Source organism: Pituophis catenifer, unplaced genomic scaffold, assembly GCF_029215685.1.
Source record: "Pituophis catenifer annectens isolate HBS135680 unplaced genomic scaffold, rPitCat1.0.hap2 SCAF_7, whole genome shotgun sequence".
In the NCBI taxonomy this organism is placed as follows: domain Eukaryota; kingdom Metazoa; phylum Chordata; class Lepidosauria; order Squamata; family Colubridae; genus Pituophis; species Pituophis catenifer.
The window spans coordinates 66,367,006-66,386,002 of NW_027256887.1; the positions used below are offsets into that span (position 1 = coordinate 66,367,006).

General features: G+C 37.7%; 1 protein-coding gene across 1 annotated transcript in view; it reads left to right on the plus strand.

The window, feature by feature from the left end:
- The window catches only part of LARGE1 (LARGE xylosyl- and glucuronyltransferase 1), a 381,838-nt gene that overhangs the window by 303,533 nt on the left and 59,308 nt on the right, over positions 1–18,997 (plus strand). Inside the window, exons 8-9 of the mRNA XM_070947065.1 lie at positions 6,976–7,088; positions 13,004–13,129. Of these exons, the coding sequence (XP_070803166.1) occupies positions 6,976–7,088; positions 13,004–13,129 (239 nt within the window). The remainder of the gene's footprint in view (positions 1–6,975; positions 7,089–13,003; positions 13,130–18,997) is intronic.

The following is an 18,997-nucleotide window of genomic DNA, read 5'->3' on the forward strand; positions in this document are numbered from 1 at the left end:
CCTTCCCCTGCCTTGCCCACCAAGCCACACCATGCCCACCAAGCATATGCCCACAGAACCAGTAGTAAAAAAAAATTGGATTTCATCACTGACCTGTTCCCAAATATTATATCCCCACAGGGGGTTAGTGCAACTGCTCTGTCCCATTTTAGAAGATCCTTACTCCATTTTTATTCTTACGGTTTCCTGAACTGCTGATTAAATAGTGTTTCATGATTCAGATAAAATTTCATTTTGGGATATACACTGTGTGTGTGTGTGTGTGTGTGTGTGTGTGTGTGTGTGTGTGTACATACACATACTGTGTCTGTATGTGTGTACATGTGCACGTCTGTGCACACAAATACATATATAACATGGTATACAGTATATATAGTATATATACAGTATACAGTATATATATATGTCTATGTAAGTTTTCACGGGTATATATGTGTGTATAGTTAATATTTCGGGTTTCTTCCCGTGTAATTGTGGATATATCCCTAAAAGGGTAGAAGCGACGTTTCGACAGAATCTCATCTGCCATCATCATGTGAGGAGTCTTTTGCAGTAAGATTCTGTCGAAACGTCGCTTCTATCCTTTTAGGGATATATCCACAATTACACGGGAAGAAACCCGAAATATTAACTATACACACACACACACACACACACACACACACACACACATATATATATAAACACACACATATGCATAGTCACTTCTTCTAAGAAAGTCGTTTGGAGAGAGACATTCAAAGTATCAAAATCCAGAATGCAGAATTTGTTTATTTGTTTAGGGTTTTTCTTTTTTTCCCATATCATTCCTTGTTGTTCTGTCTTTGTGAAAGAAAATACTAAATAATTAGTAGTGCTAAATCCAAAAGCGCTTAATTTGGATATCTTCCAGTCCATGACCCATACCACAGAAAGTAGCTGATAACAAAGACCCAAAGGAAGCTGTGATTTTATGCAGTCCTTCTCTGCTAGTTTTTTACTAGTTACTGGTCTTTCCTTTTCTCTTTTACTTTTAAGTAGAACCTTTATGGTGATGAGTGTTCACAGCAACCAGCAGTTCCAGTGAAATGATGAAAAGTGTTGTGATGGCAAAGATGCACATTCTGGCCTTACATGCTTATGTGCAACATTATAATACAACTAAAAAAGGATATATATATATTTTAATAGCACCACAAGGGACATTTCATCTTCAGTCTCCTGTGATACAACAGTTTTCTATAAAATATACATATTACTGTCAATTTTATCTACAGCTCCTTTCCTAATGTTCCATAAAGGATTGTGTCTTTTTTTTTTCAGCTGCCACATACTGAGTTGTTTTCCTTGTGCTGTTTGTTCATGCTGTGTAGCTGTTCAGTTTTGATCTGCATGAAGTACTTCCAGAGCATCCGGGATTCAAACCTAGCACCTGTCTCAATATGCAGTTCTAGGAAAAGATACAAAGCATTTTAAGATTAGGCAGACAGATGCTAAGCTTGCATTCCCATGCACACTCCAAAGCACCTTTTGAATACTGAATCTGAACCAGAGGCAGGTTCTGACCAGTTCTGGAGAACCGGTAGCGGAAATTTTGAGTAGTTCAGAGAACCAGTAGTAAAAGTTCTGACTGGCCCCGCCCTCATCTATTCTCTGTCTCCCAAGTCCCAGCTGATCAGGAGGGAATGGAGATTTTACATTATCCTTCCCCTGGAGTGGGGAGGGAATCGAGATTTTACAGTATCCTTCTCCTGGAGTGGGGTGGGAATGGAGATTTTACAGTATCCTTCCTCTGCTACACCCACCAAGCCATGCCCACCAAACCACACCCACAGAACCAGTAGTAAAAAATTTCAAAACCCACCACTGACCTGAACTGCAACACAGCCCTACAATTTCCCAAAAATCCAAGAAGGAAATCATGGACATGGACTACAAATAATCTTGGCTTAACAATCTATTACTTAGTGAACATTTAAAGTTACCACATACCCCGCCAAAAGATACTTAGGACCTGGTTCTAGAGTTCTGATGGTGGCATCTCCACCCTTTGCAATCATATGACTGTATTTTGGGTGCTTGGCAACCTTCTCATCTGTATAGCTGGTTGCACTGTTTTATGACATTTTTTTTTCAGGCAAAAATGGCTCTAGTACTGTGGTTGATAAACATTAAAAAATGGCTCTAGGACTGCATCAACCTGTTCATTGACCACAGCATTCACTTAATGGCCACCACAAAAATGTCATAAAAGGAGATCCATCATGTAGGTGCTTCAACTTGCAACCGTCAAGACTTACAATGGGAATTCCAGACTCCATTAAAGTCATAAATCCAGACTCCAGAGCTACCTGTAGTAGCATTTGAGTGATAAGGCCTGTGTTATCATTGCCATTTCAGGCACCACAACATGAAAATTTATTAACCTGTTGGCCAGTACTATGCTTAGTATACATAGCTATAATACTCACTTGTTTGGCCTGATGATGAATGATGAATGGGACCATTCTTATTCTGTGATGAGAAAAGATGGGAGGTTTCTTTTCCAAAGGGCTGCTGCTCCTTAAAAGGTATTAAATTCATACTTCAGCTGTGAAGTAAAAATAAATCAAACTTTATTCGAATAACTTCGAGTAAACGCTTGATTTACCAGATCTTAATTCAACAGATATTCGATGCAATGGAGAAAGCTTTTATGTATACTGTACATCTCTGTGCATTTCCCATTTTTATATATATGCAAAAAAAAAAATCCTATTTGCCATTTTAGGCATGCTGGAAAATCCTATTTGGATTTAATGGGGTATAATGGATATCCCTTCCGACCAGCAGTCCATTAAGTTGAAGATTTACAGTAATTGGTTCTATGAAAGCTTGTGTAACAATACTTCACTTATCATCAGCTTTATAATATTTTTGTTTATTTGTTTATAAAATTATATGGCCGCCTACTCACTCACAGCAACTCTAGGTGGCTTACAAGCAATAAAAACACAATGTAGAAAATAAAAAAAACAATAATTTTAATAGCTTAAAACTGGAAAATAAAAGTATTGGTGAAAAATGTAACCAAATGTAACTTTTACTTACATGCATGGTATTTACCTGAATTTGATTTGAAATATCTTTGTCTATCCAGTGTAACTCATTGATCCCAAGGAGGTTGATTTTCAATCCGGTGATCTTCCATTTGATAATGTCAATTTACCTTGGCTCATTCTTTGGACATTCCATGTTGCTATATGAGTATCTTCATATAGTGCAGACCTTTACTTTAACCAATGGCTGCATCAGAAACTGGGATTCCTGCTGGATTTGCCCTAAGTGCATCATTAATGCCTTGACTACTCACTACAGTTCATAAATATCATATCTTTTGGCATCTCATTCAATGAAATGCATCTTTCCCTGGAATCAACCAACACAAGGCCAGCTTCTTCAAAGACCTGTTGACATGTTTCACCTGTCGCCACAGACTTCGAATCACTTTTTTCCTTTTTGAATCCAGGTTGCTACACAACTCTGATAAATAAATGAAAGCATTTTAAACTGTTACAATAGTGATGGCAGCCTTCATCTTTAAGCATTTGAAATATAACAATAAGGCATTGCACTGAATTTGACCATCAAGTGCAGGTGATTCAACGTGTTAAGTTTCATTTATTATTAATGAAAAGAATATCTAAACTCTTGGCAGCTTCCCAAGAGGGACTTGGAGTGTAAAAGCTACCATGTAAAAAACGTTTTTTTTAAAGTGTCTGTTTTCATCCATAACTATAAGTCACTTTGGCTGAATATGAATTTAGTAAGACTGCTTGCCATGGTAATACTGCTTTTATTTATAAGAGAAGCCTTCATGGCTATTTGTTATCCTGCTAATTCACTAACTCCACTTCTATCTCCCTTTCAAACTTTTCCATCTCCTCCCATTTGGGAGGTTATACTGCTGTGCTGTCTCTGAAATATAAAAGATTTCATACTCAGACCAAATTAAGGGGTGAAAAGTCCTTTAATTTCTCTTCTCCTTCATCTTCCTGGGTCTTTTTTTGCCAACATAACAGATGAGAACAACTCCCTTTCTGCTCTGCTCTGTATTCTACTGCTTATCATTTTAAAATGTAGCATGGTGCTAGAGAAATGAGGCCTTATACTCACACCTCTTGCACGGAATAACATGGTTATACAATTTGGTGGTCAGCTTTGAAATTAATTCATTTTGAGCCTCTGGTGCTGAAAAAAAGAAACATTCTTTTTTTAGCCACTTTTTTGTATATATGTATATGCAGGGATACCCTGAGCAATGTACCCAATAGGATCCAGATTGTTGGGGGCAATATGTTGACATTTGTACAGCCCGCTTAGAGAGGGCTATAAAGCACAAAGTCTTAAGTGCTATTGCTATTAAATGAATAGAATTAAATTGTTTCCCCACCCCAGCATACATTCCCTAATCTTGCTAATATCTACTAGAAAACTTTTCTTCTTCTCTCTCTCTATCTCTTTCTGGAAAGAAACATTGCAAACTGCTGAAAAAAAAATATGGATGATTATGTTCTTTATAGCAATGCTCTTTTTTGATCCTCAAAGTCCTGGATTTGATTATGTTAAAACAAAATTGCACAGCTATTTATGTTTATTTAAGAATGAATGAAACCTCTGTGTTATTGTGAGCAGGCTTCTACTCTTGTGCCATCCAATTTATTAGTAGTTTGTTCTCAGATATTTTGTTTTTAAATCCCTTTTGGTCATCTGTCAGATGCCTTGTTTGATAACCTTTTAATCTCTTTAGCCAGGACAGGATTATCTGCTTGCTTGAAAGAATGGGGAAAATGGAGTGGAGATACAGTAAATGCCTCCAAGGCAGCTATATTAAAGAAGTGGTTATTAGATCATTTTTCTTGTTTCATAGATAAAAATTAAAAACTATTTCCAAAGCGTGGGAGGAAGGGAAGGAAGGTTCATTTTCTACCCTTTTGAATGTATTACATTCTGATTAACTAAATCTTTGCCGTCTCAAGGTAATCCACAGGTAGGATTTTATTATCCCTAATCTGAATTTGTGATAGAAGAGAGAAGATTCTGCTTTACCCTGACCTTCAATCTCAGGGATAATTCCTTTGTGATATTCTTGGGCACAAATAGTCTTTCTGATTCTAGCCATCTATGCAAACTCCAAGCAGGATTAAAGTTCCTTTTCAGAGCATTAAAAACAGCAAAAAGAATCAATTGTTCCATGTCGGAAAAGGCTGGTTAAGATTTCATCACAGAATATTATAAGGGAATGTCTCCCTCCCCCATCCGCCACAAATCCTTTTTTGCAGCAGGAAAGAAACAAATAGGTAGTTGAAATATTACGATTTTTTTTTTGAAACCTGGTGAATAAATGTGGTATTTAATTTTCAGAATAAATTCAGAGGGCATTCATGAGGTCACCAAGGAGTCTCTCCAAACTCACTACTCAAAGCATCATGTTACCATATTTTTACCTGATGGTTCAGGATAAGGTGCTTTGGGGTTCCAGTGCCTTTTGGTATGGTAAATTAAAGAATAATATTTGTGGCTGAGGGTTGAAATGATAGGTACTTGGTGCTCTCTGAGTTTAGCTCTTTTGCATAGCAGCAAACCCAGTATAAACATGAAAGTATTCAGGGTGGGCCGCTGGGGGTTCGCAGGGGTTTGGGAGAACCTCTGGCTAAGATTCTGTGCAGTTCGGAGAACCCCCAAATCCCAGTCCTGGCTGGCCCCGCCCACCCCGCCCCTCCCAGGAGTCCCCACACAGCCTGTTTTGGATAAGTAAGTGCAGGGCATGCGCGGTAAGTGCAGGGCATGCGCGGAGGCTTGGGGAGGGTGAAAAATGAGCCTACCAAAAGTTTGGGAAGGCCAGAAATGTTTCTGGCATCCAGAGGGCCTCCGGAGCCTGGGGAAGCCGTTTTCATCCTTCCAAAGGCTCGAGAAAAGCCTCCAGAGCCTGGACAGGGCAAAAACGCCCCCTTCCCCCACTGTGGTGCAGGAGGCCAACTAGGCCATGCCCCCATGGCCACACCCACCCAGCAACTGGGCAGAAAACCACTTGCTAAAATTTTTGAAGCCCACCCCTGGAAGTATTATTGGCGAATACATCCTATTATGTCAGTCTTCTGAAACTTTGAAATTTTAGTGAAGACATGTGCAAGTAGGCATTAAAGTCCTTTGATCTACTAATCTTTTGATGATTAATTATCCATGTGTAGAACAGGTAGTCCAGATGGAGAGGAAATTGACTGTAACAAATGTTGTACTTGTGATAATGAATTCTGCATTCAATATAATTAATTTACATAAAGATTTCTGTATTGCCATTAAAACAGTCACCTTATCCAATATAACTTACTCTGATATTTATATTGGTCCCTTTATTAACTTTGTGTAGGGACAAATGAAAAATATATCTTTCTCAAAAGCTTTGTCCAATATAGATAAAGGAGTGGTTGTTGATGGAATGGTTAAAATGTTTTTTTCCCCCTTCTGAAAATGCTGGGTGTTTTAAGATGAGCCTTTGATTTGCAAACTGCCTGCATTTTTCTATTTCTTTTTTTAACCAGGAAAAGATCAATTAAGTGGAAAAGATTGACTTCCTTTACAATGTCATTTGATTGCTACTGCCTGGAACTCTCCATCTGAAAACACCAAATTTGCTTTCTGGCACGCACATATTTCTGCCATTTAAAACTCTTGAGATGTACATATAATTGAAAACTATTGTGTTTTATTTGACCGGTAGATTTACAGAAAGACATCCAATTATTTATTAAAGAATGCTACTAATTTGTGAGGTTTCTTATGCTAACTTCCCCCCTCCCTTTTGTCCTCAGCATGATGGAACTGTTCATAGTTTTACAGTTAATCAAGCTTCTGTTTTAATCCTGATACAACCATGCTGAAGCAGGAAGGCCTTGCTTTTTGCCATTTTCACTGCAGCTCCCCTTTTTCTTTGTTTGCATTGCTTATTGATTCCAGGGGTTATTCTGTTACTTCTGGATAAATTGCGCAAGATGAAATGGGAGCAGATGTGGAGACTCACAGCTGAAAGAGAGCTAATGAGCATGCTCTCCACCTCTTTGGCTGACCAGGTGAGTGTGTACTGACATCAGGACTAACCCTGAAAGTAGGGAATGGAAAGAGAAGACTTACCATTTATATTACAAAACTTTTCCAGCCAATGTTGATGGTTCACTATAGGTAGTCCTTGACTTAGAACCATTTGTCTGTTCTGTTGCCTTTTGGCAGAAGATACAGAACAATTAAAACTCAGACCACGTTTTCTGAATAGTTTTTTATCCCAGAGCTATAATTGCACTCAACAATGAACTAAAGAGCCACCATCAGTGAGCTGTTGGACAGCATTACTTGGTCTGTTGTGTGGATGTTTGGGTGGTTTAGGAGTGGGAAATTGTGGTGGGTGGGAGTGTGTTTGGGGATTATTATGTGTGTCTTTGGGTGTTATGTGAATTTTGTTGTATGGGTATACTGTGTATACAAGTACAATGACAATAAAGTTATTATTATTATTATTATTATTATTATTATTATTATTATTATTATTATTATTATTAATGACCATTCACAATTACGACAGTGCTGAAAAAAGTGACTTATGACAGTTCTTCACGTTTCCGATCAACACAACATTCCCATAGTCACATGATCAAAATCCAGGTGCTTATCAACTGGCAGGTATTTAGAGTGGTTGCAGCTCACATGATCACCATTTGCAAACTTCCCAATCGAGTTTCAACAAGCAAAGTCAAATGGGGAAGCTGGATTCACTTAATAACTGTTTGATCGCTTAACAACCAAGCCAAAAAGGTCATAAAATCAGGTGTGATTCTCCGAGAGATGGAGATTCAGGTCCTAATTGTGGTCATAAATCAAGCAATACCTGTACAGGGATTTTCCTAATAATGATGATTGTCAGTATGAGAACAACAAATCCAATTTTTCCACAATAATCAGAGTGCTGATACAGATTATATAAGCAAACTATGTTGAAGTATTGGAAGTAGCTTTCAAGAAGCACACTTTTGTCAATTTGTGAATTGACAAGGGTGAAATCTTTTTAAAATAGGAATTTTACATCTTAAGAACCATTTAACTATTTAAATATTTATATGCTATCTTTTCTGTTGGTCACTGTGCTGTTGAAACAACTTATGAACAAAATAATTGTGAATTAATCAGTTAAAATTGTAGCAAATTTTAATTGAAAAGCATGATGCACAGACTAGGGAAGTCTTTGGCTTGATCTACAGTAGCTTTTTTCTTTTCAAAGTTTATTTTCTACTCACTTTCAGGAGCTTCCCTTTTAGAAATGGAAGACTGCAGACTTTGAAGGAGCTTTAAAAAAATACCATTTTTTTCTACATTATTTTTGCCATTGTCAGTTTGAAAAGCGTTCTTTATTATTTTGTCTGACTCCTGCTTTAACAATCACCTTTTGTCTTTTTCATTTTCTACCATATCATCTGAGTGCCTCAGATTATTAAGGATATTATCCTTAGAGCATACCTGAGAGTCAGAGAAGACTCATTACTCCCAATTTTTCAGAAAGGTGAATCAATTAATGTTCTGCTACAAAACCAATCAAAACTCCTCAGTTCAGCTGCCATTCCAAAATCATTTCTTTCTTCAGAGTCTGTGGAAAGCCACCATGACTACTCTAGAGTTCATATGTATAAATTTAATTTGGCTTTCAGTTTGTCTTTTTAAAATTATATTTTAGGAAGGGAACTCCTATGCTGAGTTGGAGAAATGAACTGGGATTTGAACTTCATTTCTGTAACCAAGAGCAAGAGTTCCTCTCACAGTCCATGCATAGAGTGGAGGAGAAATCTTTTGGCAAGCTGTAACAATTGACAAACTTCCCTGCCAGCTTCTCCACTAACTTTCTGGGGAAGTGGCAAAGAAGATTGCAAATGAAAATCACTTGATTGCAGAGCATTTGGCAAGCAATCCTAAGTGTGACATATTGCAAGCACCCAGATAACAATTGATGTGACTACTGGAGTGGCAGGAGTGATGTTTTAAGATGGCCAGAAGTGCTTTATGGAAGGTTGAGTGGTCATTAAACAACTGATTATAAATTGAGGACTGGAAAGATTATGCTACCTGGGATTATGCTACAACTTCCAAAACAAATTTATTTTTCCCTTACTCTTTTTTGAACAGATTATGTCTAAATGGCTGATATCTTCCAAAGTATCAGATGTCAAAATATCATAACTAAAATCTCCACCGTTTTTATTGAATTTGGCAACATACCTCTAATATATATTTTAATGTCAGATTAAATATCTGACATTATGCTTTAGTTGTAAAAGCATAATTGGTTTGGTGATGTTGACGTTCCCCAAGAAAACACTATGACAACGAGACCATATCATGGTAATGAGAGCTATTTTCCATATAATGTTTCTTAGCATTGATATTTTACTTATTTAAAAAAAAAATTGTATAGCCATCCATCTTAAAACACAACTCTCCTCAGCTCACATCTCTTTATTTCAGTGCTTGAATCCTACCTCATTCCATAGATTTTTGACATAAATTTAGAACTCTAAAGTAACTTAGAGCTGAATGCCGTTAGAAGGGACTTGAGTAAGAGATTACACAGTACAGAGACTGAAGTAAATCTGAGGAAGAAACTCAAAATAATCCTGCCTTGATTTTGTTTAATATTAGAGGGGACAGCAAGAAACTTGGATAAGGTTTCAAAATTCAGCATATAACAATAAGGTAGCATTCTTGGAATCTCTAAAGTGTCTGTTTCTTGACCTGCCTCAAAGGTCTGAAACAGAAAAACATTACATTAAAATTTTAAATTAAAATAAAAACTACATTAAACAGACATCAACATTTAGCCAAGCTTATAATGCATTTTGAAGAAGCATGGTCTTTATAGTTTTCCTAAAAATTAAAGAGAGAGACTTTGGGATTGGCCAAGCTTCTCCAAAGAGCTGAGGCAGCCAAGGAGAAATCCTATTTTTTGTTCCAACGTGTTTAACATTTTCAAAGGAAAAAGTATTTGAAGCATTCTTTCCTTAAAAGATTGCACAGCACAAAGACAGATGACTTGAAGATGTTCCAAACGTATCCTGGATCGAAAGCTGTATAGGTCAAAATAGCAGAACTATATCCAGAAACATAGGTATCCAATACAGTGCTTAGAATCTTGATGAAATAAGAGCTCACACCCATCAGCAGTTTGAAGTTTTCAAGTGAAAAATGAATCAAAGAGAATCAAAGATTGTGGAACTGCAATTCTTCCCAAAGCCAAATAACAAGTTCACAATGAGCCAGATGATTTTTGAATAGACCGCAATTTCATCTTAATAATAAAAATAGATTGAGCTACTTTTATCCTATTCAGTTCCCAGCTTCCAACACTGGTTAAGAACATACATTATATCTTCTGCTTGGTCTAGTGTGAAAATATACAGGTGGGTATACCATCTATATATTGGTGAACCCTCGCTCTGAACTGATCAATAACCTCTGGAACTACTAAATGAGAATAATTAGAACCATTGTGAAACAGTCCAAGCCCTCAAAGATAATCTAAGAAGATACTATGGTTGATGAGTTTCATAACTTCCCGGTAGCCTGAAAGTCCAAAAAGCAATATTCCTTCCACTCAAAAATCATCCATAATGTTTCCAGTTTCCATCACACAACCAGATCAAAAGTCTGACTGAAAAGTTTCAAGATAATCTTCTTTATCCAGAGTCTCAGAAAATGATATTTCATCATAATCTCTGAAATCTTTCCTAAACAGGAAAGGCTAGGGACTGGACAATAGTTGTCCAATATTGCAAGATAAGAAAATGACTTATTCTATATATATTTTTCTCTTTCTAGGGAAAAAAAACTGTAAGCAGTGATAAATGTAGGCACTGTTTCATTACTTTTGCAACATAATGGGTTAGGATCAATCATACTTTCCTACCTAGTGCTCTACATATAATGCTAAATGATAGGTTGGTGGGAAAGTAGACAGACAAAAAGATAGTGCTTTTCCAATACTGTAGATATCGAGATCCGTGTTAAAAAAAAGTTTCAAGTGAGGCATCCTGGGTTTAAATACAAGGGTTATATATGGAATTCAATTTAACTGTCTGAGAAAAGTATAATCTTATAATCAATACCCATTCTGAACTGAAGGCAGAAGTGATTGAAGCATTTTGGATTAACTATTAGCCTTGACAATATATAATCACACACTGCATTTCCAGGATGATACACATCTAAAAGTACCTGTAGATGTTTTATCTGACCATTTTTTTGTTTTTTACCCCCCCTTCCATGTCTTTTTAGCTTATTTTGTTATCCTTTTTTATTCGAAGTGTGGCTTTTCTGCAATGTTCTCTGAATTTTTCTTCCTATTCATCACTACCACCACCATCAGCAACAACAACAAAAAGTGATAAATATCCAAAATCTCTATTATTTCTTTCAAATTTATCACTTTTTTTCTCACTCTGAATTGAAGAGATATCACTGATGGTATATTAGATTACTGTTAGACCTTATGCATAAAGCTACATTTCATGATAGTCGGCAAGCTTCAGCAGTCAGAACTCCACTACTTTGATTTTGAGTAGTGTGTCAAATAAACCCACAATGTTCCTTCACTAAAATTCTGAAAGAACCCCATTGGTTTCATGTTTCTTTTTAAGCTAACTCAAAGCATTGGTGATCATTATTAAAGTCTACCTAAAGCTGAAATCACCAAACTCAAATTATCATATTTAGGACACATTATGCAAAGATCTCTAAGGGACATGGTGGCTCAGTGGCTAAGATGCTGAGCTTGTCGATCGAAAGGTCAGCAGTTTGCGGTTTGAATCCCTAGTGCTACATAATGGGGTGAGCTCCCGTTACTTGTCCCAGCTTCTGCCAACCTAGCAGTTCGAAAGCACCTAAAAGATACAAGTAGAAAAATAGGGACCACCATTGGTGGGAAGGTAACAGCATTCCATGCGCCTTTGGCATTTAGCCATGGAAGAAGCCAGACTAGAAGGAAATCATGTTGGAGTATATCTATCTGGTTGCTAAGAGTCAGTGGCAATTTGATGGCATATAACTAGTCAAACAATGTGGAAAGTCAATATCTAAAGAAATAATATTCCTACCACAAATTAACAATCAGTGATGCCCTTACCTACACTGTTCTGTTAGAAGTATATTATTAAACTTTTAAAAAAGGAAGAGTTTTTTGGAACACTGCAATATTGGATGCTCTCACTAGGGAAATCTAGTAAGGATTAGGATATATCCTTTTAGCTCCAAATTAAAACACCTTTAAAAAGCAATATTGAATGTCCTGAAGCTCTTGTTTTTAAGTTGTTAATTCAGTTAAGTCTAGATACATTTTTAATTTATTATGATTTGTTGGTTGGTCTTTCTTAGTTTGAAGTTTGATGCTTTTCACTTCAAATGTTGCTATAAAATGTTTTTTTTAATCTTTGATGATGAAGATACAGTATTCAAATTTGATAGTGACATAATGTATGTGGGCAGATTTTAACAACAGCGACAAGGGAATGAGTAGGCTGCTTTGCTTTACAGTTAGTCTTTCTTGAGAACTCAACAGCTGTCAAATGTGAATCAGCAGCAAAGTTTCAGGTGATATTGACAAATACAGGGTCTGACTGACAATGCTTTCTTTCAAAGTTAAAACCCCAAACCTTGACTTTTAGTTCTTATTTATTTTATTTTATTTTATTTATTCCATTTTTTAGCTGCCCGTCTCATAGCAAACCACTAGGCATCTTCCAGCATTAAAACATTAAAATCCTAATATATAAAATACCTTTAAAAGAATAAAACTAGAAATCCCAATCAAGATAAAATAAGATAGTTAAAAGATGGGGAGATATATGCAGTGTTTTACCCACATTCTTACAATAACTATAAAGACAGTTTGCAATTTGAAATTGCTTTTCTGCAAGGTAAAAAATGTTGTTTGTCTCCTTGTTTATCTTCCTAGGATATTTTCAATGCAGTCATCAAACAGAATCCCTTTCTTGTCTATCAGCTTCCCTGTTTCTGGAATGTCCAATTGTCAGACCACACCCGCTCTGAACAATGTTACCGGGATGTTTCTGACCTCAAGGTAAGTATCAGTTAATTGACTGACTAGTAATAGCCAGCTCTTCATATGAGTAGAGAGAACAAAATGATGCAATAGATCTGGTTTGTTTTAGTTTTGCATATACTTATTCACAAGTGTTTTCTGCCAAATTTCCTCAACATTAAAATTAAAACGTACTATTTTGATACTTTTCTCTGAGTTGCACAATTTGGCATATAAATTTCCCTACCCTAAGCAGTTTTAATTCAACTTCCCCTAATATATGCATTTTGTATGCAACCATCTTATAATATATGCATTTTAATACAAGAGTTGCCTTACAAAATATATTACTTTAGCATTACATGAACAAACATGGAAGTAAGCATTTGTGTTTGTATAAGAGGTATGGATAATGCATTTTAGAATGATATATAAGTGAGTCGGATGTAATTAACCAGACTTTCTTTTCTGTCTTTTATATATTTATGGCATAAAACCTAGAGATGTTTTCAGCTCCAGAAAAGAAAAATGCTTATTAAACCTATTTGAAATTGGAAGCACCTGCAGGGTCCAATGGTCTCATCAAAATGAGAACAGCAGCATCGTTGCCATTGCAATGGGAGCTCTGCTCATTTTTAGATATGTACATAAATACGACAACATACAGAAGGGCTGACTTTTCATTTTAATAGCATGATGTTGCTTTTGTTATTTGCTATCATCTCTCTATCAAAGCAATCTTTAGTTTCATTTGTGAAGAAAATGGAACCAAAAGAGAATATCACCTCTTTAAAACCTTTATAGATCAGAGTTTTTATGCCTATTAACATATAGTTATTTTCATGTGTACTCAGAAGAAGTAACACTGTTCAGTGAGAATTGTTTCCAGGTAAGCAAGCAATGCAATGACTTATTGTTCTTATGCCTTAAAAGTGGTTGGACATGGGAGATTAAATGTAATTATTGTCATCTGGTTATCACCATGGGTATTAGCTGAGAGCTTAGAGCAGGGGTGTCAAACTCATGTTGTCATGGCGTCATCACGTGATGTATCACCACTTTTCCCCCTTTGCTAAACCGGCCATGGGCATGGCCAGCATGTGACGCATCTGGCCCGCAGTCCATGAGTTTGACACCCCTGGCTTAGAGCATTTCTTCCTTTGGAGAATGGTTAAATAGATTACATAAAGCATATTTCATAGAAATGATCATATTATAGGTAGCCGTCAACTTACAGCTGTAATGGCACCCAGAATTTCCACTGTGACTCATGACAGTCGTACATCACGTGTCTAACTCGATTTTACAACCTTTTGTGGAGTTCATGAAGTGAATGTCATGGATGTAAAGAGAATGATGTGGACATTTAAGTGAATGCTGCAATCAATGAGCAAGTCAATGCATTCCTACGAGCATCTTTTTTGTCAGAAATGGCCAAAAGGTTGCCAAGTGCTCAAAATGTCATGCGACTGCAGGGGGCTGCTGCCATTGGAACTCCAGGACCAAGTTGTAACTACCTTTGGAGGGGGGGCATCGTAACTTTGAATGGTCCCGATTCAATTGCTCATTTACCAGGGACTATCTGTATTTCTTTTAGATCACAGACTCTTTCTCAAACATTGGCATTATTGTTGCTCCAATCCATGCAGTAGGATTTTCCAGACACTAAAAAATGTTTTCCACTTAAAAATCATAGATAAATTTTGGAATGTTTACAAAATAAAATACCCCTATGCTTAGACATCTACAGATATAATCTTATGGCTGTAAGGGACCTTGCAGATCTTCTAGTCCAGGGTTGTCAAACTCAAGGCCCGGTGGCCAGATCTGGCCCACGAGGTGCTTAGATCTGGCCCACAGGGCCACCCTGGAAACAGCAAAGAACCAGCTTATGGTTCCTCTGCCACAGATGGCCCTCCCAAGCTCCGTTTTCACTGGCAAAGGGTTGCAGGAGGCCATCATAGCCGAAAACGGAGTTCAGGAGCCCGTTCAGGCCACCACAGGTGCCCCCGACATGAGTGACATCAAGCTGGCCAGATCTACCCTAGCCATGCCCCTGGCTCCCTGAGATCAAACACAACCCTTATGCGGCCCTCAAATTAAATTAAGTTTGACATCCCTGTTCTAGTCCAAAGACAAATGCCTGTCCAATCTTTTCTTGAAGTCTTCCAGCAATAGAGCACTCTCAACTTCAGGAGGCAAGCTGTTCCACTTATTAATTGTTCACAATGTCAGGAAATTTCTTCTTAGTTCTAGGTTGGATCTCTCTTTAACAATCTTCCATCCATTGCTTCTTGTCCTACCCTCAGGTACATTGGAGAATAAGTCCATCACCTCTTCTCTGTAACAGATTCTTAACTATTGGAAGACAGCTATCATATCAACCCTAATCCTTCTCTTCGATAGGCTAAATATATCTAGGTACCTTAACCATTCCTCATATGGTTTAGCCTTCAGACCTCTTATCATCTTTGTTGATCTTCTCTGCACTTTTTCCAAGGTCTTAGCACCTTTTTTGTAACATGGTGACCCAAACGACATTAATGTCGTTAATGCAATATAGAGGTATACTATAATTTTTCATGATTTTGATTCTATCCCACTGTTGATGCAGCTAGGATTGCTTTGGCTGTTTTGGCAGCTGCAGCACATTGCTGACTCATACTTAAGTGATGGTCCATTAGGATACCAAGATATCTGCCATAGTTACTACTGTTGAGCCAGGTCCCACTTATTCTATAGATGTGCATTTGATTTTTCCAGCCTAAGTGCAGGACCCTTCTTTTCTCACCACTGAACTACATCTTGTTGGCTCATGCACACACATCAGTATAGGACTGTGGTTCCTGACCTTTGTGGTTTGGCGGCCCGGCTGGGGCGGGAAGAAGGGAACTGGGCCATGCGAGTGGTGGGCTGGCATGCACAGCCCTTGTGCAAGTGGCAGACCAGTGTACATGCACACAGCTCAACTTACACCAGCTACGGTCTGGCCTGAATATGCACAAGTGTCCACAGGCCTGCCACTTGGGCAAGTTGAGCTGCATGCTTGTGTGGCCCAATTCCGAATAGGCCATGGCCCAGAGGTTGGGGACCCCTGGTATAGGATACTGCCATGCACAAACAAAACAGTGGGACCTGGCTAGGAATGTAAACACATTTTGCCATTAACTCTCACATTCTGCTCCTAACAGACTTCCCAGTGGAACAATCAGTACAATCAAGATAACTCTGAATAGATATCATCTCCAAAAAATCAAAATAATTAGGGCAAGGAAGATGTTGGGAGATGGTGCACTTATTTTATCACATTTACAAGCTGCAGGTGTCTTTTTAAAAATGTAAACAATGTGGCTTTTTCTTCAGTGATAGTTTTGGGCTCCCCAGGTTATTTTTGCAGGGTATTTGGGCAGTCAAAGAAGAGTTGGCTGTTGAATAAAAGGCTTGTACCTATAACAAAAATAATCCCTGTTAAGTCATAAATTAAGTACAACTCCCAAAAGCTGTCTGGGAGCCAGATCCTAATACAAATTGACTAAAGCAATAGAAGGGAGGGGAATTTCACAAATATGCATATTCCTCATGTTTGCTATATAAAGTAAGTAGAACCAAAGTAATTTTATTCTCTTTATATACTTTTGATGGGGGAAGTGGAAAAGAGAAAGAGATCAAGCTTTTCCATGTTTGTATTATAAGCTAATGGGATAACTGTGCAAATTGCTTTACATCTCCAACCTAGTGTCAATGCAGAGACGATAAAACAAAATAAATCCCTGTTCTATAATTATGCCTAGCAACACCGGGTGTCTCACAGAAGCCATGTTCAGGTCTATTTTTGAAGCAGAGCTGCAGCTTAAAGTTGTTGCTTCATGAGCAAGGCTGTATGGATCATATTAAGCTGAACCGATCAGTTTCATCCAAGAATAATTCCACTTGTGGATCTGCGCTACTTGCATTGAGAAATATATATCTATTAGTTTAATAGGCAGAGTCACTGGTGCATACGTGTGGTCCATGGGGGGAAAAATGTGGTTGACATATTTAGCACAAGCTTGATTTTTAAAACAAAAATGTGAAAATTAAGCAGTTTCAATGACATTTAAAATAAATGGCCCGATATAGTATATTTGGCACATTCAGTATTTCATACTGATTCCAGCTGGAGTGAAGAATAATGTAGACGAAACCTCCAGGGGATAGAAGAGAAAGAGATGAATGTTACATGTTGGCATTAGAGGATTAGGAAGGATTGTGTGGGAAGAAAGAATGATAGAAGATTTTAAACTCCAAACTAAGCTGGACAAGATCTTAGCATTCCTTAAATCGAACAAAACCAAATTATTCCTATCAAGCAAAAAAGGCACCAGTTTAATTTCATCTGGTCCCAAGATCACGGGGATTTGGGGATTTGTCAACATTTACCAAAGTACCAGTATTCTATTTCAAAGTTAGCAATCATCATAAGTGGCTGTTGTTCATTTGTATATGTATTTCTCTGTTGCCTTGCTCATAATTTTGAGCAATGAATGCCTTCTGTGTTAGACAAAAGTGGGCAATTTGAGGCCCCAGAACCAGCCCTCCTGGAGAGAGTTGGAGACAGGGGGAAGACTTAATATCCTAGCCCTCACTGAGCACAATTTCCAAACTTCACAGTTTCTTGTTATTTTGATGTAAGAAAGACATAAATACTATTGTATAAGCTCTAAAATAAGTCAGAATACAAGCATAACTCACACCCCAAAATCCCCATCTAAAAGAGAAAAGGAAAAGAAACTGTCCCCATGCATTACAGAGCCTCTTCCAGTTCAGATTTTTGTTTTGCCTTGTGCAAAATGTTGTTGTTGTTCAGTCATTAAGTTGTGTCTGGCTCTTCATGACCCCATGGACCATAGCCTCCCTCCCCACCCCAGTGCTCCACTACCCAAATTCATGTTCGTTGCATCAATAACACTAGGGGTGAAATGCTACCGGTTCGCATCGTTTCGGGTGAATCTGTAGTAATAAAAGCTACCGGTTCGGGTGAACCAGTAGTAAAAAAATGCTACCGATTCATCCGAACCAGTATTTCCGACGATCAGCTGTGCCACGCAATTTATATTTGCTAGAAAGCAGAAAATCCTGCGAATATAAATCGCACAGCATAGCTGCCCCCCCCCCCCCACTCGCTGGTCTACTTACCTTCTTAAGCTTCCTTTTTCCATGTGAAGCGTGCATTTGGTGTGCACTGTGCATGCACGCACAGCACATGTTTGGCACGCACTGCACATGCACGTGCAGCAAACAAGTGGCAAACCTCAGAGGATTTCACCACTGAATAACACTATTAGTTTTTGAGGCTAAAAAGACTTGGGTGTTTTTGTTGTTGTTGTTCAAATAGTAATCTGTGGCCTGAATATCTCTTTCCAAATGCTGCCTTTGAACAGGACTTCAAAGGTAGCATTTGGGACTTCCCTACTTTTGGGAAACAGTTACAGAAGAAAGTGATTTAAATGTTTATTAATGTTCTTTGATTAAGCATATTAGTGAAATAATGTTCCTTCACTTTTTGGGAATATTGAGGGAGGAGTCCTTCAGACATTTGCCATAATTAAGAAACATTTTCCTTATACAGGTAGTCCTCAACTTACAACTGCTTGTTTAGGGACCGTTCAAAGTTACAACGGCAGCACTGAAAAATGTGACTTACGACCGTTTTTCACAGTTGTGACCTTTGCAGCATCCCCATAGTCCCAAGATCAAAATTCAGATGATTTGCAACTGGTTCATATTTATGACGGTTCCAGTGTCCCAGGGTCATGTGATCACCTTTTGTGATCTCATAACAAGCAAAGTCAGTGGGGAAGCCTGACTTAACAACCAGGTTATCTGGTTATTAATTTATCAACTTATCAACTGCAGTGATTCATTTAA